Genomic DNA, 26,939 nt, shown 5'->3' on the forward strand with positions numbered 1-26,939 from the left:
CATTGTGTTGTAAAAATAATGTATTCACCATTAGCGGTATATGTTGGTATGTCATTATTTGTGTTCTTACATTTGGCTCACGTTTTATTAGCACTGTTATGGTGTGTGTCATGCTAAAATATATATACAAAGCAAGCCCTAATGAAACCTAATTTCAAAGATATTGAATGGATACGTTTACATGAATAACAATCAAATGCATAGTTCTTTAATGGGAAAAATTGCAGACTGAAGCGTCAACAGAGCATTATGTTCATACATACAGCATGGATACACTAAGAAATGTTTCTGGAATTATATTTTATGCTAAGAGACACTTGATGGACTATTTTGATGCATTTATGGCGCACAATTGTGGCGTTTGCTTGTAGTTTAATATAACATATTATTTACATGTGTGCACTACAGACAACATCCAAACTCCGCCTCTGGCTGCACCCTCACCATCATTATGTGTATGTGAAAAAGGTGTTGACGCACACACAGCACATAATAAAAATTGGTTTTATACATTGGCGCATTGAGACACAGTAACATAGTATTATTTTGTGTGTGTTTGACGACAAAATCCCTTATAGCAACGTTTTCTACATAACCCCACTGTCTTTTTTCATGCTGTGAACATTGAGCCTCGGCTGGCTTTTTAATTCTTTTGTCCTGCAAAGTTTTTGGACTACATTTTCAAATTAGTTGTATGCTACCTTCTACTTTTTAGCCTCTGTGTGGCTGCACTGTCAGATTGGCTAGTGGCATCTACACAACACTGAAAAATACTCATCCAAATCTTGAAAAAAAAACATGGAAAAATAAAGAAATGTACTTTATGTAAAAAAAGGAAAAAAATCCAACCTAGAGTTTTCTTTACTTAAATATATTTGTTAGTTTTCCATGTTTTCTTTGGGATTGATTAGATTTGTACTCATTAATTTACCTCAGAGAATTTGTCAGTTAATACACGATTTAATGTCACAAATCCATATTAAACAATAACCTGATTTTATTATGACTGTATACCCAATATATTTATTGAAATGACTGTTTCGTATCCAGCATGGATCAAAAGGACATCATTTTGAAAAGTTCATGAAAAGATTCTAGGACAGATGATGTTTTCATCTCATTAAATAACGAATAGATTCTACAGACAGAAATATTGTGCCCTTTCTCCCTCACCCCTCTCCTTTCTCTCACAGGGGTAGTCTGTTTAATATCTCTCTCTCCTTGAGTGCTCTGACGTTCATCCAGACAAATAGCAGAGGTTATGAATGCTGTTTGACGATAGTATCAAGAATTCTTCATAATGCCATAGTGGTAAACCAAGCATTTAGTGTAGTAATAGTTTTATCTAGCCACTAAGTTTGGTCTGTTTAACTTTTCTCCACAAAACTGGAATTCCGCCTTATCACAGACCTGTGGCTCAACTGTTCTGGACAAAATCAAATAATGATATAAAGAAAAATGAAGATAATCCAATGGCTGAAATGTATAAACACAATTTTGTTCAAACTACACTTACTAACATTACCTTTGTACACGAATGTGTAAGTAATACACTTTTTTCTATGTAAGTGATAAAAAAAAGGTCTAACTTGAACATAAACAACATTGAAAATAGCAATCATGGCTGCTCGTTTTTCGGGGGGAGGGGGAGAGGTTTACCCCAGTCCCCTTTTCTTTTAAAGGATGGGAAATTCGGGGAGTCCCCACAGCTGAACTGCACTATTTGCAGCTCCGGTGATTCCCCGGTTACAGAGATACGGTGAAGGGAAACAAAATGGCTGTTTAAAATCGATTGCGTCATCCGTTGCTGCTTCCTATTGGGCGGACAGCACAAGACCAGGAAGTGATACTGGTACCTTTACCTCGGAAACCAGGGGTTCTAGAGCTGAAAATAGCGTGGCTCAGTTCTGGAGACCCCTTGGTTGCTATCCTGTAACAATAAACGGGGGTTCACACAGCAGGACTGCTGCTTAAGAGTATTACTTACAAAATAACAACAGATTATTTTTTATCAAGAACAGAGGTAATCCAACTACATCTTCTGTTTGTTATTCAGTACTGTATTTGGTACACAGTATTCCCGTCATTTTTCAACATTAATGAAACATTTCCACATTTAAAGTTCTTTTCCACTATTTTTAAAGTGTTTTCGCCTAAGGGAAGCTGCCGAAACAAGTTTAGTGATAATCGAACAGTTCACATAGCTAAAAAATTCTCTTTGGAGCCTATTGAATATGTAATAAATACTTATATTTGAGAATGTTTGCATGCTAATTTGCATTTTGCCGCTTTTTCACAATTTATTTAAAAAAAAAGCAGAGCCAAATCACACTCTACCGATTTTTTTTTAATGTGGAACAAAGAGCATATAACAAAGCTCATAGAAGAAAATAATTAATACATAAGAACATTTAGATCAATCTTGTTTCATTTAGTAACTAGCTGATATACCCGGCGTTGCCCGGAGGCAGGGAGGGGACGGGGGGTGTGAAAGGCAGGGAGGGGACAGGGGGGGCGTGAAAGGCAGGGAGGGGGCGGTGAAAGGCAGGGGGGGGCAGGTGAAAGGCAGGGGGGTGGGCGTCAAAGGCAATGGGGGGGCGTCAAAGACAGGGGGGGGCATCAAAGGCAGGGGGGGTCAAAGGCAGGGGGGGCATCAAAGGCAGGGGGGGCATCAAAGGCAGGGGGGGCATCAAAGGCAGGGGGGCATCAAAGGCAGGGGGGGCACGTCAAAGGCAGGGGGGGCACGTCAAAGGCAGGGGAGGGCGTCAAAGGCAGGGGGGGCGTCAAAGGCAGGGGGGGGCATCAAAGGCAGGGGGGGAGGCGTCAAAGGCAGGGGGGGCATCAAAGGCAGGGGGGGCGTCAAAGGCAGGGGGGGCGTCAAAGGCAGGGGGGGCGTCAAAGGCAGGGGGGCATCAAAGGCAGGTGGGGGCATTAAAGGCGGGGGGGCATCAAAGGCAGGGTGGGGGCATCAAAGGCAGGGTGGGGGCGTCAAAGGCAGGGGGGGGCGTCAAAGGCAGGGGGGGCGTCAAAGGCAGGGGGGGCGTCAAAGGCAGGTGGGGGCGTTAAAGGCGGGGGGGGCGTCAAAGGCAGGGTGGGGGCGTCAAAGGCAGGGGGTGCGTCAAAGGCAGGGGGGGCGTCAAAGGCAGTGGGGGCGTCAAAGGCATGGGGGGAGGCGTCAAAGGCAGGGGGGGCGTCAAAGGCAGGGGGGGGCGTTAAAGGCGGGGGGGCGTCAAAGGCAGGGGGGGTCGTCAAAGTCAGGTGGGGGCGTTAAAGGCGGGGGGGGGGCGTCAAAGGCAGGGTGGGGGCGTCAAAGGCAGGGGGGGCGTCAAAGGCAGAGGGGGGGCATCAAAGGCAGGGGGGGGCATCAAAGGCAGGGGGGGGAGCATCAAAGGCAGGGGGGGGGGCATCAAAGGCAGGGGGGGGCGTCAAAGGCAGGTGGGGCGTCAAAGGCAGGGGGGGGGGCGTCAAAGGCAGGGGGGGGCGTAAAAGGCATGGATTCCTCCCCCTGCATTTCCTCACCTGGCAGAATGCCGCACTCCTCGGCCTGCCAGTGGTTCACTCCCGGTGGCACAAAGGAGCTATTGCGCGGCCGCAACTCCCTTCCGCCCTCCTCCTGCTCCTCAGGGATGTTGACTGGGGTAGCGGCGTGTGGGGGTGGGGGTGGGGGGTGAGCCGAAGAGAGCGTGCTCTGGGCGGTGGGGGGAAGTGGTTGAGCGCCGGGGAGCAGGGGTCCTTCCGGAGGCTGCCTGCCCACTGCCTGTCCCCCTGCCGGGGAGGAAGGGAAGTGAGCGCCGGGGAGGGAGGTGAGTGAGCGCCGGGGAGGGAGGTGAGTGAGCGCCGGGGAGGGAGGTGAGTGAGCGCCGGGGAAGGAGGTGAGTGAGCGCCGGGGAGGGAGGTGAGTGTGATGGGGGGGGGAAAGAGAGTGTGTGTGTGTGTGTGTGTCCGAGGGGGAAGAGAGTGGCAGTTGGGTGACGTCAGAGCCACCAATCTGATTGGCCAGAGGCTGAGGACCAATCAGATTCACCGCAGATAGCACTAACCATTCGATTTTATATATTAAGATGTGAAATCCAGTTCAACAATTCACAAGCTCATACAGACCCTGAATCACAAGTTCAGAGACGTCCGTACTAAAGAAGGCTCTTTCACAGAAATAATTATTCAAGCCTTTCCATCTTTTACATTCCCAAAATACCTTACTGTAAATTCAATAGATGAATCAACGGATTGATGAATACTCAACTATCTTTATTTTCTTCAATATTGGAATAACGTCATAGATAGTTTACATGATTGAAGAAATTGTTTCACAATTGTTTAACTTAAAGCCACGTTTATAGTAACCGCGACGCGCGAACAAACCTCAATCCTATGATGCCGCCCATAGTGTGCACCGTGACCGTGTACACGATGAGGCGCGATGGCGTTTTGGAAAGACAAAAAAAATGTTGTCTTTTCAAACTACGGCCGCGTCACTTGAGCAGTTCAGCCAATGAGGCCGAACCAGCTCTGTGAGATCACGGCCACACCTCCGCCATGCCTCCCCATCGCCTGAACCACTATGTTTAGCAATCGTCCGAGCCTGTCGCTTCTGACACGCCATGAGCTCTGTCACGCGCGGCTACTAGGCCTAAGGTTTAATAGTCCATGTATGCAGTGCTCCTACATGCTCTGTAAAGGTTACTTAGTGTAAACATACCTCATTAAGACGATCAGACTCGGACCTCCTTTCTGTGTTTTCAGCCCTCAATTTTGTATTCTGTTGCATTGCTTCCTGTACTTTAAGCATAATGCACCACAAATTATTAGAAATTATAGAAGGTATTTAAGATGCGTAGGGTTTAACTCACAACATATGGTTAGCAGTTCCAAATTATTACAGTTTCCATAAATATGTATTCTTGACGTTTTCTGTTCTGGTCATCAAGGGCTACTATGATGGGGCGTATTGTTGTTATAAAGATGCTAAATGTGGCACTTAGGCCTACATTCTATGGTCTAGGACATTTGGTTGTGGTGTGTAGCCGCTACTCACCTTGCCGTAGAGACATCTCTCCACCGGCTGTTTTGCCCCAAGCGAAGCCCCAAACCTTAACTTTTACCTTAAAACCTCCTAATCTTAACTCCTAATAATAACACTACCCCCTACCCTAAAAACCTTAACCCCTTACCCTAAACCCCTTACCCACCCTAAGCCTTTAGCCTAAACCACTTACCCTAAGCCTTTATCCTAAACCCCTTACCCATATCCCCTACCCTAAGGCTTTAACCTAAACCCCTTACCCTAATTCCCTACCCTAAGCATTTAACCTAAACCCCTTACCCATATCCCCTACCCTAAGGCTTTAACCTAAACCCCTTACCCTACTTCACTACCCTGAAAACCTAACCCCTTACCCTAAAACCCCTATCGTTAACCCCTATCGTTAACCCCTACGCTAACCACTAAACCCCTTAAGTAAATTTACCTTAAGTAAATTGGCGAAATAGCTGGCAGCTGAGTGTCCAGCGGTAAAGGGAGGGTGCATACTGTCCAAAAAGATACAGAAAAGGGAAAAAAGGGACAGGTACTCCTATATTGACTCAACGTTTCGGTCCCCACTGGCTCTTGAGAAAGGTCCCAGTGGGGACCGAAACGTTGAGTCATACATTTCATATATATATATCCCAAAAGAGCTTCGGCAGTTTAAAAAAAAATCTTTTTGTGAAAAATCCGACAGAAACTTCCTCTTCGGACCCTTAGATTTTAATATATGCAAGTCCTAATGTCTATGTATTTTTTTTGGGGGGGGGGGGGGGAGGGCCTACTTTTGCTTCAGAAAAGCCATTTGCTTCAGAAAGCAACATAGAGTGTGGTTGGAAGGAATAATGAGAGGTGTTTGGAGGTGTAACTTGAGGCACATGTCAGAATAGAATGTATAAATGTTTACCTTATTTTGCATCATATTTTCCCATCTGTTAATGACAAAAATATCCCAGGCCTTTTCTGCACACTGAAACTTCTATAAAATGTATAAATCATTGATATACTCCAAGACTAAATAATTCAGCCTACTGCTTAATACTTAGCTCCTGGGGCTATTCTTTGTAAGTAAATGTATAAAAGCAGACAGTCTTTCTTCAGAATATCGCTTAGTGGGAGTGTACGTAGCTTTAGGAAATGTATCATCACCGTTACAGTGATACACTGTAGTACGATATGGTGTTTAGATAATAAACACACTTGGTTTGTACAAAGCAACATTATGTATTTTGCTGAATCGTGCCCATATAGTTACCATTTTGTTGGAGTTTTTCATGCGCTTCTTTTACCATTCCAAATTGACGTGTGATACTTGTATAGCATTTCTCAACTTCACTTAGCTGTTTCATGTGGTCCTCCTTAGCTAACATATGCAATTGCGCTTTCTGCTCCTGTTTGGGAGAAAAATAAAACTAAGCTGAGTAATGATACTTTAATGAAGAAACCAACCGAATCTTTGATAAAAGACAACAAATGTGTAAAATATCAAAAAATGTGACATTTCTGAAGCTTATCTACACCTATGAAAATGTTGGACCATTCAAATGTATCATAACTTGCAGCTAACCTAGCACTAAAGTTGAAAACTTGGTAACTGGATCAAAAGGGTATTAATATGTATACCAACGTTTAAAAGGTGCACACAGTACTGCAGCATTATTTAGATTCTAAGATGACTTATAAACATACACGTATTTCCTGCTCAAAATATGTATCAGTCAAGGGACATTGACACATTTTAAATAAGGAAACGCATACTGAATTAAAAAAATAAACACAAAGTACTCCAACCACAGTGAAGAAAGTGAGCACATTCACCCTCTCTAACCTTACTACACAACAATTTCATTTATTTTTATATTCCGATCTTGAAAAATAACTCTACGATCTAATTTTAATTCCCTTTACTCCAATACTTAATATGCACCACTCACCATTTTCTATTACATTTTCATTAAAGAAAATATATTTTATTTCTCTTGTACTCCACTTTCATAGGCTTAAAGTGCTATACATGCATAAACATCAGCAAGTAATAAAAGGTGACAGTAATCAAAAGAAATGGGCAAGATAACACGAGCAAGATAGAATATACAATACACATTTTTCATGTTTTATAAGGTATGAAATTAAACACAGAAGAATAAATGGAATATCATAATAAGTTAAGAAATAACAACTATTTTAAAATTACTTCCAGCTACTCAGTCTGAGAATTTCCCTAACTCTGTTCTCATTTACAAATCTTTAATTACATAATAAAATCAGTAATAGAATACTTAGAGTAATTACAACATCTAGGAAATGGGTTAGTCTTTCTGGTAATGTAGTTCTAAATTCACCTATCATCTTAAGGTGGCTCTCTTTTTTGTTTAGAGAAATGCATACAATTAAGCTTTATTGCAGAGTAATAAACGGGAACGTTTTATTAATATTAGGGCAGTGCTTCAGGACATAATATTATCAACTATCCTTTTGTGGCATCAAACTACAGAAATGCTGCTAACAAAAGCAAAAAATATATGTTAATATGGAGCGTTAAACACACTTTAGCCGCTATTTCTCTTTTGTACACCACAGCTTTATTTAGCTTTGCTTATTGCTCACTAAATCATACGCCAACACTTAGGGGTCAATTGTAAATAGTCAGAAGAGGATGTTAGTTTTCAGCAGAAAATCCCTATGGAAGTCTACGGGGATTTTGGGCCGAAACGTCCCGAGCTAAAGCTTCGGACTATATAGCATTAACCGCTAATCGTAGCCATTATGATTTTACCAACTAATATTTAACACCTATTTATACTGTAGCCCTTTCGATATATTTGCTAGCATTTCAAATGCTTACTGGGACTGTAAAACATGTTGCTCCTTTCATCTCACAGAAAGTAATAATGTTGCTGCCTCTTGTGCATGAGATGATTTAAAAATAAGAAAAATTGGTTAAAATGTTCTGATTTTTCATACCTTTTCAAAAATGTTTATATTTAGATATTGCACTGATGAACATTTTTGAACAGCTGCAGAAATCGCTGAAGGTTCAAGTTTAATTTATCAATTCAAAAAGAAGGAAGCTTCGTGTGTGCGTTATTACATTTTGGTAGTTTTGTCTAAGACCATTAAAAATATATGGGGGTGTTTGTACCCCTCAATCACACGCATTGGTAATGAGCTTTTATGAGCTAATATAAATGAGAGCTTTTCCAAGTGCTTTTCACAATATGGATATTTGTTTTTGTTAGGAAAAGTCTCACACAGCCTTGCTTTGGATTATAGTAGCTCAGATATCAGATGTCTCAACAACTTGGAAGATGTTTAAAGAAGCATTGAGTGTTCCAACATAAATTGAGCTACCAGAAAATAATAAAGAAAGACTTCTGTGTTACTTTAGGCGATCTAGCCAATATGTATCGCTAAAAAGCGAGTGCCATGGTTGAGTTGTATGAAATGGGTGAGGAAGTTTGTTTTGGAATTAGTGGAAAGTCCCAGTAATGATTTACAGAAGTGTTTTTTTTGGGGTATTATTTTTCATTTTGGATCATGTAATAGAACACAATGTCTCAACGGGTGAAGATTTCTCCATTACTTGCTGATAATTACTCTTCCAGTGTTGAAACATGATTTGCCCCTCATAAGTTTACAGTATTTCACAAGATCAGAATTGCGGAATCTAGGTGCATATGTAGATCAATGTTTAGAACAGATGTGTAAATCCAATGTGATGACATGTGAATTTAACAGCAAGAGCAGATTAAAGTATCCAGCTAGGACATGCTTGAAAAAAGAATCTGACTGGTTTGGAAACATCAAATTGAAGGTCCAGAGTATCAGAGTAAACAAAAACAGGGATACGTTCTTTACAATATGCATAACTTTACATTAATATTTATATTGGTACTGGAAAGAGAGTTCAAACATAGGAATGTATGTTTAATGGCTAAATCACTAGTAAATGTGTCTAATATTAGAATATAAAAGCGTAACGCAAACGTTGAAGTCGGAGAATTAACGAGTATAAACGTAACTGTGATGCGCACATTTTTTAAATGTAAATTTTGGTTTGAGCAATAACATTTGTCTGAAATTATTAACACGTAAGACATGTTTATATTCCTTTTGATGTTTAACTTACATTCTTTTCCTCAGGTCAAAGGACACGTTATTCAATTTCGCCATATTTTGTGTAAAACCACTGTAGCGGTAAAGATGATTTTCTGTCCAAATGTCAGGGTACTTAAAGCTAAATCAGATGTTTGTTTTTGAGCTGGTTAATTAAAATCACCGTTTATAATAGTCTGACAATATTATCGTTTTTCTTTCCAGCTGAGCAGAAGCAGACTTTTCACAGCTTTTATTCAATCAAGCTTGGCAGTTTCTTTACAGCATTGCTTGTCACATCCTTCATTACCGTAAAAGACCTACGTACTTGTTGGGTTTTCATGGAAAGCATTGTCTTCTTTCAATTCTTGTCCTTGTACAGTAAGAGTTCTAAACTATACTGGCGAATCGTGAAAGCAACCATTAAAATGCTATACAGAAATGTATTATTGTTACTCAGATACAGTTGCATTCTACAGTTAGCTTTAATGATTAGACAAAAGAGCACCGAAAGGCCTTGTCTTTCATGTCTTTTTAAATATTTTTAAAAAAATCTTCTTGCTACTGTACAATTATATTTCTACACAAATGGGTGTAATATTTACCACACTCTGGTATCAAATGTCTGCAAACTGATTTTTTTGGTGGTAATTGTCATTTCTTGTAAAATTGTATGTTTACCATGACAACCACCTTTCACTATACTTTTCAATTTATGAAACTGTCATATAAAGTGATGTCTGCTGTTTCCATAGTAGTTAAATCAAATCACTGATAAAAATGATTACAATCAAAGAGCAGAGCGGGAAAGAATAAAACCAGATGCACAATTCAGAGCACAGGTAGTACAGTTTTTGAACAATTTACAGAACATTATTCACGAGATCTGTCCACAGATATAACTCCTTGTAGACACATTATTTGTACATGATCATGGACCAATCATGTCAAATGGCTCCCACTTATACAAATATTTTAATGAGGAAAATAGATCAACAACCACTCCAAATTCATGGATGCATCATGTTATTGAATGGGTGCAGATAATGTGCTCACAATGTAGCATTGGTCAAAAGATAAACTGGTCCACTTAATTAATGACAAACTATTTTACATACCCTGGATTTCCAAGTGACTAAGAAAAAACAGGCACGGTTAATTAAATTACATGGAAAATCAATCAAATGAAATTCTCTTACTTAGCATCAAATCAGAGTACATTTTGAGAAGTTCCTTACCATTTCATGTAGTTTCTTCTGTAAGCTGTATTTTGACATCTATCAGATCAAAACACACAGTAAAGAAAAGATTGGTCTTGAAATAATGGCTTGTTTAAAATGACAGAGTTTTGAGGAAAACCCTGAATCCTACTTGTTCAAATTCTAAACGCTGTAAAAAGTATAGTGAAAAACATCCACACTAGTGAAATATGACTGGCATTAGTAAAAAAAAAAAACAACAACAAAAAACACCACTGCAAAAGGAACTAAGCAAATGTATTGTACAGGTTTAAACAAAAAAAACACTGACACCTTTAAGTAGCACCGATTTCACAGTTTCGTAACTAATTTACATGTAGGGTAATATAACCAGAAATTTCAACATACCGTTTTATTTTAATATTTGATTTTCACTCAACACTATCTGTGATAGAACAGTTATTTACAATTACACTGTTAATACAGTCTTACATCTGAAACTGGTATTAGTATTTCCTTTCTCCATAGGTCATAATATCATTTAGTATAAAATGTCATTCTTTAACTTGGAAAATACCATAATGCCCTTCAATTTCTCATCTGCCCATGTATCATGAGCAGTGGACCATGAGATACGCTATATATCACCGCTGCTGTGTCATGGACTGAACAAGGCAAAACAAATCCCATCTGATCTCACACAGAAGGTCAGCCATGTGGGGGAATTTATTTTGCTTCCAAAATGCAACTAGCATTAAGCAGATGATTAAGCATGCTGACACTGACAGGGAAAACAATCTATTTGTGAAAGAATTTTAATAAGAATCAAATGCATAACATACCACAAGTCCAATTATCTGTACTTATAGGACCACAAAGGAAGTTATTTCCCTCAATTTCACTTACATTGGATATCAGAGACAGATCTGAACAATACTACATTAAAACCCAATAATGTTCCAATTGTAGCATAGTGTGAAACTAACAATACAATTATTATGTAGAAGCAGTGCTAACATGGATACATTGATCATACATTGAATAAATATACTTTAATGCATACAATAAAAAGGATATGGAATGTGAGCACAGCTACAAAATTAAATTCCTATTACTTCTGTATTTAGCCCTGTTTACCCTATACAATATATACTGTTTATACACTTGTGCTCCCTGACAGGGAAATTAAAATACTTAGACACACGACTTAATGGCCATATTTGTATAAATAGTTTACCAAGAATGTAGAACATCCTAGTATAGGATTACTCACCATAGGTTGTATTGCTATATAATGAACTTAGCCCCACTTCACAAATATATGCAATTAAAAAAAGTAAGTTATGTGTACAGAAACGTTTCATACTGACATCTTATTCCTAATAAATAAAGATTTCACCTGTAATGTTTTCAAATCTTCTTTCAGGCCACCAATCTCCCTTTCCTTAATTTCTGCAGCAAGTTGAAATTGTCCCTTCATTGAATTTAATTAAAACATAAAAAAACAACATAGAATCATAATTACAAAAATAATATAAAAAGTAATCGAGTCATCAATTTCTTCTGTTATTTATTTTTGGTCCGTGCCTTCTTGTTTTTACCCAAGTGCACTCTGACAATACTTTAAAGCCCCCTAAAAAACAACAACATTTTCTTTTCAGTATTTGAACTTGGGGTGCTGAACCCCGCTCTTTTCAGCTCCGGGGACACCACCTTGTTCCCTATTTACTTACCGGTGAAGTTACTGTTATTACTTCCTGATTTTTGAAGGTGATTTAAATGGCCGTCCAATGGGAAGCCGCAACAGATGATGTTCCAGCGTCCTATTGGCCTGATATATAGCAGCACTTGTGTTTCCCCTGGAGGGAGTTTGAAACCCTGTAACTTCCCCAGTAAGTATTTCAAGAACCCGAGGGACATGGAACCTAGCAATAGCGCAGTTTTGCTTTGGGGAACCATCCTATTAAAAAAAGGGGGGAAGGGTTCAAAAAAACAAAAAAACAAGTTAGGAGGATTGCTCTTTTAACCCCTACAGTGCTTTAATGACATACGGTGTACGTCAAGAAAAGTGGCACCCAGGGGCTCTTATGACGTGTATCATTGGCCTCTACTACTTGTTTAAGGAAATTGAAGGAGAGGGCCCACATCCAGCCTGACAGTGGGAACAGAAAATGTGTCAGGCGATGCGGTAGTGCCGGAGGGTCTGTGGTGGACTTGGCACGACCCTCCAGCACTGTAATATGCTGTCATATTGTTCCTGTTAATTATGTCTACATTTCATTGTTTTTGTTTAGCTAAAAGTCCTTAAAATCTACCAAAATGATTGGCCAGAATAAATGAATGAAGAGATAAAAAGGTGCGTTAAACCGACACAAATTTGTAATAAGATTGAATTACACACAGGTTAATTCTGCACAGTACCTTTTCTTCTTCGGTGGCACACATCTTTGCCTGCAACTTTAAATCAAAAAAGAAAACATGTTTCAAGCTCAGAACATCTACTCTTGTTTCCCGATAAAGCACATTTTAAAATGATGGGTCACTTTTCATGTGTTTACATTGAATAGTCTGGAAGTTGTAAAGGAAAACAGAAACAGTTTAACTATAGCCCATATTTCTAAATAGACCTGTTCATAAAAATAACAGGTTTTGAATACTAGTATTCTGACCACAGCTGTTAGCATGATGTCACCAGAAACAATCATTTAGCACCAATCAATTGTTGGTGATAGTAAACAAGCCAGAACATTAAAATGTCCCAATGCAAATGAACAATGAATTCACAGCTGCTTGGGCATTACATGCTATTCCTCAAATCATACTGCAACCCATTACATTTTTGTGTTTTTCTTTTGTTTTATATCAAGTTCCTTAAGTCACTTATCAATGCTTCTCCATATATACTGTAGCATTGCATATTATTGTGTTTCAGCTGAAAGGTGACAGATACTTTATGTATACTGTATGCAAAAGCAATCCCCACGTTATTGCATTCATGCAAAAAAAAAGTAACCACTGCAATAGGCCTAATTTCTGGTGGTTCATAAACTGGCATTGAACTGGATTCAAGAAAATCAAATAAAAAGATTATTAATGGAAAGAAAACAAAACTGCCGTTGGCTCCTGCCGAAGTCAATGTGATGCAGCAAACACAAAGCAATTTTACTCAGCTTTACAATCTAATGAAGTTGTAGCAACAATCATTGTGTGGTACCTGCTTTTTTAAAGCTGCTAGGGCTTCTTTGTGTCGCTTGTCTAAGATTTCTGACTGATGTGATAATGTTTCCTGCTCAAAAAGACAAAAATGAAGTTAGCTGGAGAGTGAGAATAAAGTGTGCTTCTCCCGGTAAGTATTACTCTAAACCAGGGGTGGTTAGCCCGCGGGGCCATGACGGCATTTGGAATGGCCCGTCATCCTCCCGCAATCTTCCCACTGGAAGTCAGGCCCAACTTCCGTATCTGTCCGCGGAGCCCCAGCTCCCCTCCGCTGCGGGACCGGAGGCCTCCTCCCACCCGCCCAAGGTAAAATTCTTAGAGGGGGTAGTGGGATTGAGTGACAGAGGAGGATGAGGAGCAATAGAGTGAGATGAGAGAGGAGGAGCAAGGGGGATTGAGTGAGAGAGGAGATGGGGGGGGGGGGATTGAGTAACAGAGGAGGATGGATGGGGGATTGAGTAAGAGAGGAGGATGAAGGGGGAATTGAGTGAGAGGAGGATGGGGGGGATTGAGTAAAAGGGAGATGGGGAGATTGAGTAAGAGAGAAGGGGGGATTGAGTAAGAGAGAAGGGGGGATTGAGTAAAAGAGGAGGATAGAGGGGGAATTGAGTGAGACAGGAGGATGGAGGGGGGATTGAGTAAGAGAGGAGGATGGGGGAAATTGAGTGAGAGGGGGATGAGGGGGGATTGAGTGAGAGGAGGGTGAGGGGGGATTGAGTGAGGGGGATGAGGGGGGATTGAGTGAGGGGATGAGGGGGGATTGAGTGAGAGGAGGATGAGGGGGGATTGAGTGAGAGGAGATTGAGGGGGGATTGAGTGAGAGGAGGATGAGGGGGGATTGAGTGAGAGGAGGATGAGGGGGGATTGAGTGAGAGGAGGATGGGGGGGATTAAGTAAAAGAGGAGGATGGAGGGGGGATTAAGTAAGAGAGGAGGAAGGGGGGATTGAGTCATAGAGGAGGATGGAGGAGGGATGGAGAGAGAGAGGAGGATGGAGGTGGGATTGAGTGAGAGGGGAAGATGGCGGGGGGATCGAGTAGGAGGTTGAGGGGGGATTGAGTGAGAGGAGGATGAGGGGGGATTGAGTGAGAGGAGGATGAGGAGGGATTGAGTAAAAGAGGGGGATGGTGGGATTGAGTAAAAGAGGGGGATGGGGGGATTAAGTAAAAGAGGAGGATGGAGGGGGATTAAGTAAGAGAGGAGGAAGGGGGGATTGAGTCAGAGAGGAGGATGGAGGGGGATTGAGGGAGAGAGGAGGATGCGGGGGGATTGAGGGAGATAGGAGGATGGAGGGGGATTGAGGGAGAGAGGAGGATGGGGGAAATTGAGTGAGAGGAGGATGGGAGAAATTGAGTGAGAGGAGGAGAGGAAAATTGAGAAGGGGGGTGGAATTGGTAGAGTGAGGCGGAAGGGCAGTAGGACAGTGGCCCTCTAAAAAAAATTGTACCCGTTTAATGGCACGCCTGAAAAAAGGGTTGGCCACCCTTGCTACAGATAATACAACATTGCCTAACAAAAGGCCGCACAGAATGATGTTTTTATTGCTTTATACACAGCATTATTGAACTCACTGTCTTGTAATAAGGCCAATATAATTGTGCACATTTCCCAAATTAAAAACATAAACTGACTAATATTTGACACATTTGAAAACTGTCTCTGAAAAATCAGTATAGGGCCATATTTACTAAGCGTAGCTTTGCCACGAGACATCTTTCGGCACAAGAAGACATCTTACAGCCCAAGAGTCACTCTTTCATATGCATAAGCCTTAAACTTAGGTAAGAGTTAACACGCACATTTTGCCACACAAGCTCTTGTTTCTCCATCAGAATTTTACTGATTTGTTCCTCGTACTGAATTTTAGCAACCTGGTAACAAAGAAACGTAAATTAGTACAGGTTGTACATTAACATATATGCATATGCTTTTTATAGAGTAAATTTAAAGCATTATACAGAAATTATCAACTGTTTTTACTAAACTCTAGGTATGTCTAAAGCTTTCCTTGACAATATTTGGCTCAGTCAAGCCATTCAGAATGATTTGTGAATTGCCATATATATAAAAAAAAAAAAATGTTAACAATACTTTTAAATTGTCGGTCTTGGATTGGACTGTCAGTTATGCTAAACCTTTGAGTCTATGTATCCATAAAATACCATCAATAGTAATGTCAGCCTCACCCTCTGGAATGTTTATACGGACAGCCTTTGGCACAGCCGAAGGGCAGCCAAAGGGTGGGAGCCGTTTGCTGCCATTCGCTGATGTTTGGTGATGTTAAAGCTTCTCTATTTCAATCTGAAACTCACCAGCCCTTTCACCCCCTGTACCCAATTTACCAACTCTATCTGTCCATGAAACGTCTGTGAATTGACTGTATAACCTCTGTTCATTTAATGTAACCATGTATTATCATAAATTTGTGCCCAGGACATACGTGAAAACGAGAGGTAACACTCAATGTATTACTTCCTAGTAAAACATTTTATAAATAAATAAATGTGTTACCAAAACCAATGTTTCTGAGGATACCGTGTCTTAATTACGCACCTTTATCAAGTTTCTAGATCCATTTCCTTAATCTCCGAAGCTCTAGCCACTACTTTTAATAGTGTGTAGTTCTTGTAACCACATTAGTCACAGACAAGTGCTGATTTTTTTGTAGTCATTAACACATTTTAAAAGATCAGTTGGTGTACAGCAGTTTTCAAAACTCACGGGCCCATATTTATTAAGTGGTGACAGATTCCATATGGCAACTTTGTGGCTTTGAAAGACCCTTATGGCTCATTCAAGTCTTCCGGCACCCAAAGGTGTCTTACTGAATAGCACCACTTAGTAAATATAGGCTACTGCCCCCAACCATGAAAAACCGAACTGTGAGGTTCCAAAAACTCTGCACACACACATTTAGTAATGCATTAAATAGTCCCTTCGCTGTTCTTGCATGTCTATCTTCTCTAGGAATTTTAGAAGCTAGAGTTTAAATTAATGTATTCACTTGATCAGCAAACCAACACTGCTAAATACATACAAATGTTAAAGGCACTGAATTATCACTGTTTGAGAGAAACTGCCTATAAATCCAGCAGCGTGCTGGTTAATTGCACATAGGCAATCAACCAGACTCCACCTGGCTGATAAGGAGAAAAGCCTGATGTGAGAAACAGAAGAGAGATTTGCTTACCTCACAATTGGGCTGACATAAGGAGAAGGAGGACAGACCAGATTTCCTTAGCCCACAACTGGGCTGACCTGAGGAAAAGATGGTGTCTTGATGCACACTGTACTGTATGCTGACAGCAAGACAAGGGGACAAGACCTCTATACCTGGACACAAGCATGCTGACCAAGGAGAACAGAGAGGCCTTCCCCTACAGCAACAACAACAGATACAGATAAGAGACTTTCTTGTTGGACTGTATATATATATATATATATATATATATATATATATATATATATATGTATGAGAGACAGACAGACAGACAGAGAGAGAGACAGAGAGACAGAGAGAGACAGACACAGAGACAGATACAGAGAGAGACAGACACAGAGAGAGAGAGACACAGAGAGAGAGAGAGAGAGAGAGAGAGAGAGAGAGAGAGAGAGAGAGAGGGGTTTGTGTGATGTCTCAGACTCTAAAAACAAACTTAACATATAGTACTGTAGATGTTAAGTATATTTATAGAGTCTGTTTCATCACACCAATCCTGTGGCGTAGCAGGTAGGGAATTGGTACTAGTATGTGAAAGGTCCTGGGTTCGATGCAGATTGTCTGATTGAAAACACCAAATCAATGGTAGATCTAGAAGCCCTGAAACCACACTGGGACTCTGGCAGAATCCATAGTCTACAGAGTACAACATGGGCAAATGCCTTTCCAATTGTGCTCAGACGCAAAATACCATGATTACTATTAGTTACTTCGGTCGCCTTTGTTCTTATACAGTGTTTTAATGTTCGCATCATGCATAACTTGTGGCGCTACTCCTTGTTTCCAACAGAGGATGAGAAGTTTGTGTTACTGATGGATTAATACCGACTTCCCACACTTGATCACTTCTGCTGGACTCCCATCTTTCTTTCCACTTTCCAGATTGTCAATAACCTTATTGAGCAGTTTCTGTGAGTAGTAAGAAAAGTCTGTGCTCACTTTGTAAAGGAGGTTTCCTCCTATTTTATAGATGTGCTAATTGTCTAAAGAGTTTCCCCTGGGTCGAAGTACATACGTAGAGATAAGACAACGATTATATAGGAGCTGCTGGGCAGCAGCACGATGCTGTGACATCACCGCTACGATCCGGCAAAGCGGCAAGTTGAACTGCAGACTGCAGGCAGCCGGAGGAGACAGGGAGTCGTGGCGGTGGCATGGCCATGAGCGGTTCTGCCTAATTAGCTGAACCGGTCACGTGACGCGGCCGTCGCCTGCCAAGAATAAATTCCTCTGTCTCCTCTCCAGTTTGCCGCCCTGCAGTTCGGCGCTGCGCGCCCATCGCGATAGGTATGTTTGGTTACATTGGATTTATGAACTTTTCAGCTGCGACGCCACCGGGCGATTTTAGGTATAATCACGGCCTAATAAAGCAGGCAGACCACACACTCAAGGAAGCGATTCAGCAACTTTCTGCCCTATGTGGTCATATAGACAAATGTATTGCATTTATTGCATAGTTTGTGATGAGAGCTGTTTCAGTGACCTTATATTCCTTTGGGTAGATCCCAAGGAAGTGCACAACCCATCTTTCCAGGGTGTTATCTTTAGAGTTGGGCCTATAGCTATTTTGAGGTCATCCTATATTCCTCTAATTTATCCTATGTCCGATGCAGATTGTATTTGTGTGCATAGCTTCAACAATTAGTTGTTAGTACAGCGTCTTGAGGTCTGTTGAAGTTCACTTTTTTTCTTTCCACGGTTCAAGAAACATTTGGTCTGTGAAGTTCTTCTTGTACTGAAGGAGAGAAGTTTGTATTGCTTTGATAAGCGGTGTAATTTCATGTAAGGACGCCTATAACCAGTCCGGTTTTTATGGATCATTGTTTTCGTACTATCCCATTTTTCTTCTGCAGTCTTGTATAAGGGTAGATCAGCAATGGTCTCTTCTAAAGCCTCCATACAAAGAGTTTTCACATGAATATTTGTACACATTGTGTTAAAGCTGCAGTTCAGTCTTTTTTTTATTTATTTTTTTAATTCAATAGATACATGTGGGCAATCTATAATTACCTAAAGAACTGTATAGCTGCCAGTCAATTCGTTCTCCATGTATTGATCGGCGAAATTTGGCGACATCTTTAGATATGGGATATGTTTTTCATCTGCTTCTGTCAGTCAGTGGAAGCTCATGAATATTCATGAGCACTCCTGCACTGACCTGTGCAAGAGGGAGGGCAGGGCTCACAAAGGGGTGTGACAGGACATGAATGGGCAGTGCCTTAGTAAATGCTTGTTAAAATAGAATACAAGAAAATTGGTCTTTCAAAGTTGTTTTTTTAAAAACAGAAAATGCTAAAAGTATTTTTTCTTACTACAGAACTGATTTATTAAAAAAAAAACACACATGCAGGATATTGACTGAACTGCAGCTTTAATATGGGCAATGCTTTTGCGCTTGATATTAGACAATATCTTAATCTGGAATTACTTTTGTTGATTACAAGTGAATGGTCAGTCTACACCGTGAAATGTGCAAGTAATGATGCACATTATTGATGTGAAACCATCTGGTGATGATGAAGTCCAGCTGGTGCCAGTTGCCAGATCTTGGGTGTCTCCATGATACTTTATGGCATGCTTAGTCTTCAAAAAGAGTTGTTAATACTCAGGCCATGATAGGCGCATAATTCTAGTAACCCCTGTCCATCATGCTAACCATGATGTGTGGACCAAAGCAGATTGATCGGGCTTCTCTGTCAGCACCAACCCTGACGTTAACATCTCCTAGGAGATATAAATCTTCTGTGTTGGGCATCATAATAATAGCACTATTAAGCTCATCATACAATTGATCTTTAAACCTGAACATGAGTAGAGTGTTGCAGCATATGCACGCACAACACTATTATTCCTGTTCTGATGTTGACAAGCAGAGTGTTAAGATTCTCTCTGAACCATTTGAAGGGTTTTTTTTTACTTAAGGTGTTTTTGATGTCTTGGTTGTGATTGTGCTGGGTTAGCTTTTGATTGTCCAATGCAGTAACTATCTGAATCAGCCTGCATAGGGGGGCACAGGAGAAAAGAGGAAGGTGGTATCATTCCCAGGGAAGAGAGGCAGAACAAAAAAAGTGAACCCCAACAAAAAAAGAATAACAAGGGAAATAAAGACAAGCATGAGACAAATAAAAAGAACATAGATATGAAAAAAAAAATCAAACAAACAAATACTGAAGAGGAAAAGAGAAAAGACATGCAGAAAATGTGCTAGAACCCAGTGAGAGAGCGCCAACCTTCAGTCAGAGCGGCAGCCCTCAGTGAGAGAGTGCAAGCCCCCAGTGAGAGCGCCAGCCTTCAGTCAGAGCGGCAGCCCTCAGTGAGAGAGTGCCAACACCCAGTGAGAAAGTGCCAGCCCCCAGTGACAGCATCAGCCCTCAGTGAGATCCAGCCCCCAGTATCCAGTCAGAGCGCCAGCCTTTAGTCAGAGAGTGCCAGTCCCCAGTGAGAGTGCCATCCCCCAGTGAGAGAGAGTGCCAACCCCCAGTGAGAGAGAGCGTTAGCCCTCCAGTGAGAAAGCATCAGCCACCAGTGAGAGAGCGCCAGCCTCCAGTGAGAGATCCAGCCCCCAGCGAGAACACTAGTCTCCAGTCAGAGCGCCAGCTTCGAGTGAGAGCGCCAGCCCCGAGTGAGCGCCAGCCCCCAGTGAGAAAGCTCCAGTCTCCAGTGAGAGAGCCCCTAGTGAGAAACCTCCAGTCTCCAGTGAGAGAAATCCAGCCCCCAGTGAAAGCGCCAGTGTCCAGTGAGAGTGCCAGCCCCAATGAGAGCGCCAGTCCCAACAGTCTCAACAGTTAAGGAGTATGTAACTCATAAAGTACAGGAGCAGGAAGAGACTATGCAAAACATGTTCCTGCATATAGAGGACCTGGATAATAGAGGGAGACGTTCTAACATAAGAATTAGGGGTATACCCGAAACAGTAGAACGCCAAGAGCTGGTCCCATACCTACAAAAGCTATTCTCCCATGGGACTGATGAATCACAGGAACGGACCTGGAAGATGGACAGGGCACACAGAGCGCTTAGACCCAGACCATCAGATCCCCCGAGAGACACTGTAATTAAAATGCAAGACTTTACTGACAAGGAGGTCATTGTGCAAAAGGCCAGAGACATTAACAATATAGATTTTGATGGGGCCAAGATCCAGCTGCATAACAATCTCTCCAAGTTAACCCTGCAGCACCGTAGATAAATTAGGGAAATTACTGTGCACCTTCAAAAAGACAACATGAGATACAAATGGGGATTTCCTACCAAACTGATTGTTATACAACAAGGGAAAGTTTCTGTCCTCAGGCACGGAGAAAACCCCACTAACTTTTTTGAAAGACTTAATATTCCAGGACCCAAAGCAAGTAAAGAATCACAGGACTCCGCCACGCCAGGAACCACCCGATTCCACCCAGAGCGGAGAGGAAAACAATGGGTTGGCGTGGGCAGTAAGAAGAACAAAAATCCCAACGATAACAGCGTTCAACAGAACAGGGACAGGAAGAGCCTGTAGAATGAAACAGAGACCACCGAGTGAAGAAGAGTAATTATTGTAATATAATGGAGATTTTTGACTATGTACTTTTATGTCCGACTGTCAGACTAGAGGTCCGAACTACGCAATGTGGTGGACATATGCCGATATGACTATAACTCACAAACTGTAACGTTGCTGACTGCAAACAGGATACGGACACGCAGGGCAGAGGTAGGGAGTAATAAAGCAACCTTGGCCTGGGATCAGAGGCCTGGGATGCTAGGGTAATCAGGTACGTTCCGAGGTCGAGGCAGGTGGCAGGCAAAGGGTAGTCAAGTCCGGTTCCGAGGTCGTGGCAGGCGGCAGGCAGGGGGTAGTCAGATTCAATTCCAAGGTCAAGACAGGCAGCAGGCAAAACAAAGGCATGCGGGAGCTCAGAAAGGACAAGGTAACCAGTACTTTGCACGAGCAAAGACTAGTAGCAACTGCCTGTCTTTTAAATGCCAGAGGCAGCTGCTTGAAATGACAATCAAAGAGAGGCTGGTTTCCTGTCAGGGGAGTAAGGGCAGGATTTGGCAAGAAGCAAGATGGCTGTGGTAGTTTTGGACCAGATATCACTTCCTGTCAACATTCATCCTGAATGTTCAGATAGATCCCTTAAACAAACTAAATGCCTTTGCAAGAGCAAAAGACAAAGTGTAATAGTATCTGACAGTTCACAGGTTTAGAAAGGGTTCTTCCTCTTTTTCTTCTGTTGATAGTTCAGATTAGAGATAATTATGGGAGGACGATGTTTTTCTAGATTAGTTTATGAAGATGTCTATAGTAATGCTGTGATTTTATTACAGATGTATTATGGATAATAAATTAAGGGTTCGATGTCGCCTTAACATTAAGTTTGAGGGATAAGATAAGAAATTGAAAAAAGAGAGTAGATAGAAGACTGATTTTGCTGCCCCCCCTAAACCCTCCCTATTTTTTCCTCCCCTCCCCACCCTTCCCCCAACCCCCTCCCCTGTGGACAAGGAATGGCTGGACCGCCTGGGCTTGCGCACTCGCCTCCCCTCCTATATCTCCACACCAGGACTGGTATGGGCACGTGGCTCTGTCTGCTAGCAATCTGAGTAGATAAGTAGCGGAGCCACCCATTTCGAGAGAATAGGTTAGGTTGGGAGGTCTTGAGAAATGGGGGACCAAAAGGCTGATCCCAATTTTTGGTTAATTGTGTATTTATATGTGTATGTGTTTTTATGTATTTTTTTATAACTTGTATTTTATTGAGATATTTGTACAGGAAATACAATAAAACATACGTTGCATAGTAACTTTGAGCATCGCAGTAAAATAAATACAATCTTTGAAACATACTGTGTTGTGTATAAAATGGGGGTTCCACGACTTTTCGCGCCCTACCGTTGTATTTTTGTATTTTTGACTGTTTTTCTTTTTCTATAACAAGTCAACTATCGCAGGGAGAAATTATCCAAAAGTTTACTTGGCAGATGATGGTCGAGGGTAAGGTGGTTCTAAAGAAGGTAAGAAGGTAAGAAGGTTGGAGTAAAAAACAAACTGAGGTTGGCTGCTAACCATCACTACGAACCCAAACACCACAACAAACATGACATATAGGATAGGCACTTGAATGTAAAGGGGCTAAACTCACCGGTAAAAAGGAGACGGGCCCTTGCAGAGAAAAAAAAGATGAAAAACTATGTAATGTTTATACAGGAACCGCATTTTAAAAGCGATAAAGAACTGAGAATGATCAATAAAGACATTGTACAACATTTCTATAGCTCATCAAGAGATAAGAAAAACGGGGTGGGAATTCTGCGTAGCAAGAATTTTAAGCTGCAGGTTATCACCACGAAGAAATATATAGAAGGTAGATATATAATGATCAAATGGAAGATAAAGGAGAAGAAGGTTACCTTAGCAAATATATATGCCCCCAACGTTGGGCAGGCAGATTTTTTAGAGGAAGTGCTGGCAATAACTGATGTGTTTAGAGAAGGAGCTCTATATCCACCCCAGTGTACATCTGCGTTGCCCCAAAGGCGGACAACCTTTGGTGCAGCCGAAGGGCAGCCAAAGGGTGTGAGCCGTTTGCTGATGTTTGGTGATGTTAAAGCTGCTCTATTTCAATCTGAAACTCACAAACCCTTTATCCCCTGTACCCAATTCTCCAACTCTATCTGTCCATGAAATGCCTGTGAATTCACTGTATAACTATGTGCTCTTATTGTAACAATGTATTTTTTTTATAACTCCATGCCCAGGACATACTTGAAAATGGGAGGTAACTCTCAATGTATTACTTCCGGGTAAAACATTTTTTATAAATAAATAAATATAAATAAATAAATCTGGGTGGTGATTTTAATATTGCACTAAACCCGGTGTTAGATAATTCTAAAGGACATACAAAAGTGAGCAAAAACAGACAACATTTATAAATAAAATATTGAATTAACCGGCATTGGTTGATGCCTGGAGAGTTTTGAACCCGTCAGGAAGAGATTACATGTATTACTCACACCCACATGATAGCTACTCTAGAGTAGATTATCTTTTTAGAGACCTGATCAATACGAGTAAAATACGGAAAGTCAATATTGGTAATATTACATGGTCAGACCATGCACCAGTAACTCTAGAAATTGATTTGGGTGGGGGGGTCTATACAGAAAGGTGAGTGGACATGGAGATTGAATGAGTCTTTACTGAAAAACAGTAATGTAGTATTAGTGACTGAGGATGCTCTTAAAAATTATTTCGCAGAAAATAATGTAAGGAATATTTCGCCAGCAATACTGTGGGAAGCTCATAAAAGTGTTATAAAGGGAGTGTTTATTCAGCAAGCCTCCCTCAGGAAAAAACTAAGAGAAATTATAAAATTAAGCAAGCTAATCCAAGACCTTGAAACAAAACATAAGAGGGCAGCAGATAAGGAGATATTGGCGGAACTAATAACAGCAAGAGGAAAATTCAATTTGTTAGCAACTCAAAAAATAGAAAAAAGTCATTGACTTGGCTTAACATAAATATTATGAGAAAGGTAACAAAATGGAGAGACTGTTAGCCAATCAGTTAAAGCAGAAGCAGAGCCAATATAATATCAGCAAAATTCAGAAGCAGGATGGGGTAGTGTCATAGGATCCAAACGTTATTAAAGAAGAGTTTAGACCAGGCCTGCACAACTCGTAAAGCAAGAAGGGCCGAAATGCTCCAAGGAAAAAAAATTTGGGCCGCACGGGTAAAATCATCATCATCATCATCTCTCCTCCAGCACCTCTCATCATCATCCTCATATCTCCCCCAGAACCCCTCACTATCAACCTTTGCGATACTCCCCATCTATCTCTCATACCCCCATCTCTCCCCCTCACCCACACACATAATACTCCCTCTCCACAAACACACAATACCCCACTGCACACCACACACATCCCACCCCCCCTGCACCTCACATCCTTCTCCCCCCCTGCACCTCACATCACTCTCCCCCCCTGCACCTCACACCACTCTCCCCCCCTACTCCTCACACCACTCTCCCCCCCTGCACCTCACACCACTCTCCCCCCCTGCACCTCACATCCCTCTCCCCCCCTGCACCTCACATCACTCTCCCCCCCTGCACCTCACATCACTCTCCCCCTGCACCTCACATCACTCTCCCCCGCTGCACCTCACATCACTCTCCCCCGCTGCACCTCACATCACTCTCCCCCCCTGCACCTCACATCACTCTCCCCCCCTGCACTTCACATCTCTCCCCCTGCACCTCACATCACTCTCCCCCCCTGCACCTCACATCACTCTCCCCCCTGCACCTCACATCACTCTCCCCCCCTGCACCTCACATCACTCTCCCCCCCTGCACCTCACATCACTCTCCCCCCCTGCACCTCACATCACTCTCCCCCCCCTGCACCTCAAATCACTCTCCCCCCCTGCACCTCACATCACTCTCCCCCGCTGCACCTCACATCACTCTCCCCCCCTGCACCTCACATCACTCTCCCCCCCTGCACTTCACATCACTCTCCCCCCCTGCACCTCACATCACTCTCCCCCCCTGCACCTCACATCACTCTCCCCCCTGCACCTCACATCACTCTCCCCCCCTGCACCTCACATCACTCTCCCCCCCTGCACCTCACATCACTCTCCCCCCCTGCACCTCACATCACTCTCCCCCCCTGCACCTCACATCACTCTCCCCCCCTGCACCTCACATCACTCTCCCCCCCTGCACCTCACATCACTCTCCCCCTGCACCTCACATCACTCTCCCCCTGCACCTCACATCACTCTCCCCCTCTGCACCTCACATCACTCTCCCCCCCTGCACCTCACATCACTCTCCCCCCTGCACCTCCAATCACCCCCCCTGCACCTCCAATCACCCCCCCCTGCACCTCCAATCACCCCCCCTGCACCTCCAATCACCCCCCCTGCACCTCCAATCACCCCCCCTGCACCTCCAATGACCCCCCCTGCACCTCCAATGACCCCCCTGCACTTCCAATGACCCCCTGCACCTCCAATGACCCCCCTGCACCTCCAATGACCCCCCCCTGCACCTCGAATCACCTCCAATCACCCCCCCTGCACCTCCAATCACCTCCCTGCACCTCCAATCACCCCCCCCCTGCACCTCCAATCACCCCCCTGCACCTCCAATCACCCCCCCCCCTGCACCTCCAATCACCCCCCCCCTGCACCTCCAATCACCCCCCCTGCACCTCCAATCACCCCCCCCCCCTGCACCTCCAATCACCCCCCCCCTGCACCTCCAATCACCCCCCCTGCACCTCCAATCACCCCCCCCCTGCACCTCCAATCACCCCTGCACCTCACCCCCTGCACCTCACATCATCCTTCCTGCACCTCACCTCCCCTGCACCTCACCTCACCTCCCCTGCACCTCACCTCCAATGCACCTCACCCCAATGCACCTCACATCACCCCCGGGACCGCGGGGAATCGTCGCCATTTATTTATTTTTTTTAAGTTTTTTTTTTTTTTTTTAAATCTCATCGCGGGCCGCACAGAGAGGCCGGGCGGGCCGCACAGAGAGGCCGGGCGGGCCGCATGCGGCCCGCGAGCCGTATGTTGTGCAGGCCTGGTTTAGACTATTCTATGAGAAATTAGACAATATAGAAGCCATGCAAAATAGGAAGCAGGGATATATAAAGGAAGATGTAGAATTAATTATGAAGGATATTCAAACCAGAACAATTATACCCGAGGCGAGAATAAACTTGATGCGGTTATAACGTGGGAAGAGATAGGTAAAGTGGTGAAAGATCTACCTAATGGAAAAAGTCCAGGCCCTGACGGACTACCACATACATACTTTAAAACATTTGCAAACTCTCTTATAGTATATATTCAGGGCATGTTTAACACTTTTAGAGACTCAGGAAACTTATCTCAATATATGTCAGAAGCCAGTGGTGGGATTCAAAATTTTTAGCAACAGGCCCTCTCTCACCAGGGGGGGGGGAGGCGGGGAAGACTGGGTGATAAGGAGACAGGGGGAGAGAGAGAGACGGGGAGAGAGACGGGGGAAAGAGACGGAGGGAAAGAGAGACCGGGGGGGTGGGGGGGGAGAAGAGAGACCATGGAGGGGGGAAGAGAGACCAGGGAGGGGGGAAGAGAGAGACCAGGGAGGGGGGAAGAGAGAGACCAAGGAGGGTGGAGAGAGACCGAGGGT

General features: G+C 42.8%; 1 protein-coding gene across 1 annotated transcript in view; it reads right to left on the reverse strand.

Moving 5' to 3' along the window:
- Positions 1-26,939, reverse strand: part of LOC142485026 (coiled-coil domain-containing protein 73-like) — a 61,537-nt gene that overhangs the window by 13,265 nt on the left and 21,333 nt on the right. The window contains exons 3-9 of the mRNA XM_075584258.1: positions 15,332-15,403; positions 13,532-13,603; positions 12,739-12,774; positions 11,717-11,791; positions 10,357-10,395; positions 6,279-6,414; positions 4,700-4,779 (exon numbers count right to left, since the gene is read on the reverse strand). Coding sequence (XP_075440373.1) covers positions 4,700-4,779; positions 6,279-6,414; positions 10,357-10,395; positions 11,717-11,791; positions 12,739-12,774; positions 13,532-13,603; positions 15,332-15,403 — 510 coding nt within the window. The remainder of the gene's footprint in view (positions 1-4,699; positions 4,780-6,278; positions 6,415-10,356; positions 10,396-11,716; positions 11,792-12,738; positions 12,775-13,531; positions 13,604-15,331; positions 15,404-26,939) is intronic.

The sequence above is a fragment of the Ascaphus truei genome, unplaced genomic scaffold, assembly GCF_040206685.1.
Source record: "Ascaphus truei isolate aAscTru1 unplaced genomic scaffold, aAscTru1.hap1 HAP1_SCAFFOLD_514, whole genome shotgun sequence".
NCBI classification, from domain to species: domain Eukaryota; kingdom Metazoa; phylum Chordata; class Amphibia; order Anura; family Ascaphidae; genus Ascaphus; species Ascaphus truei.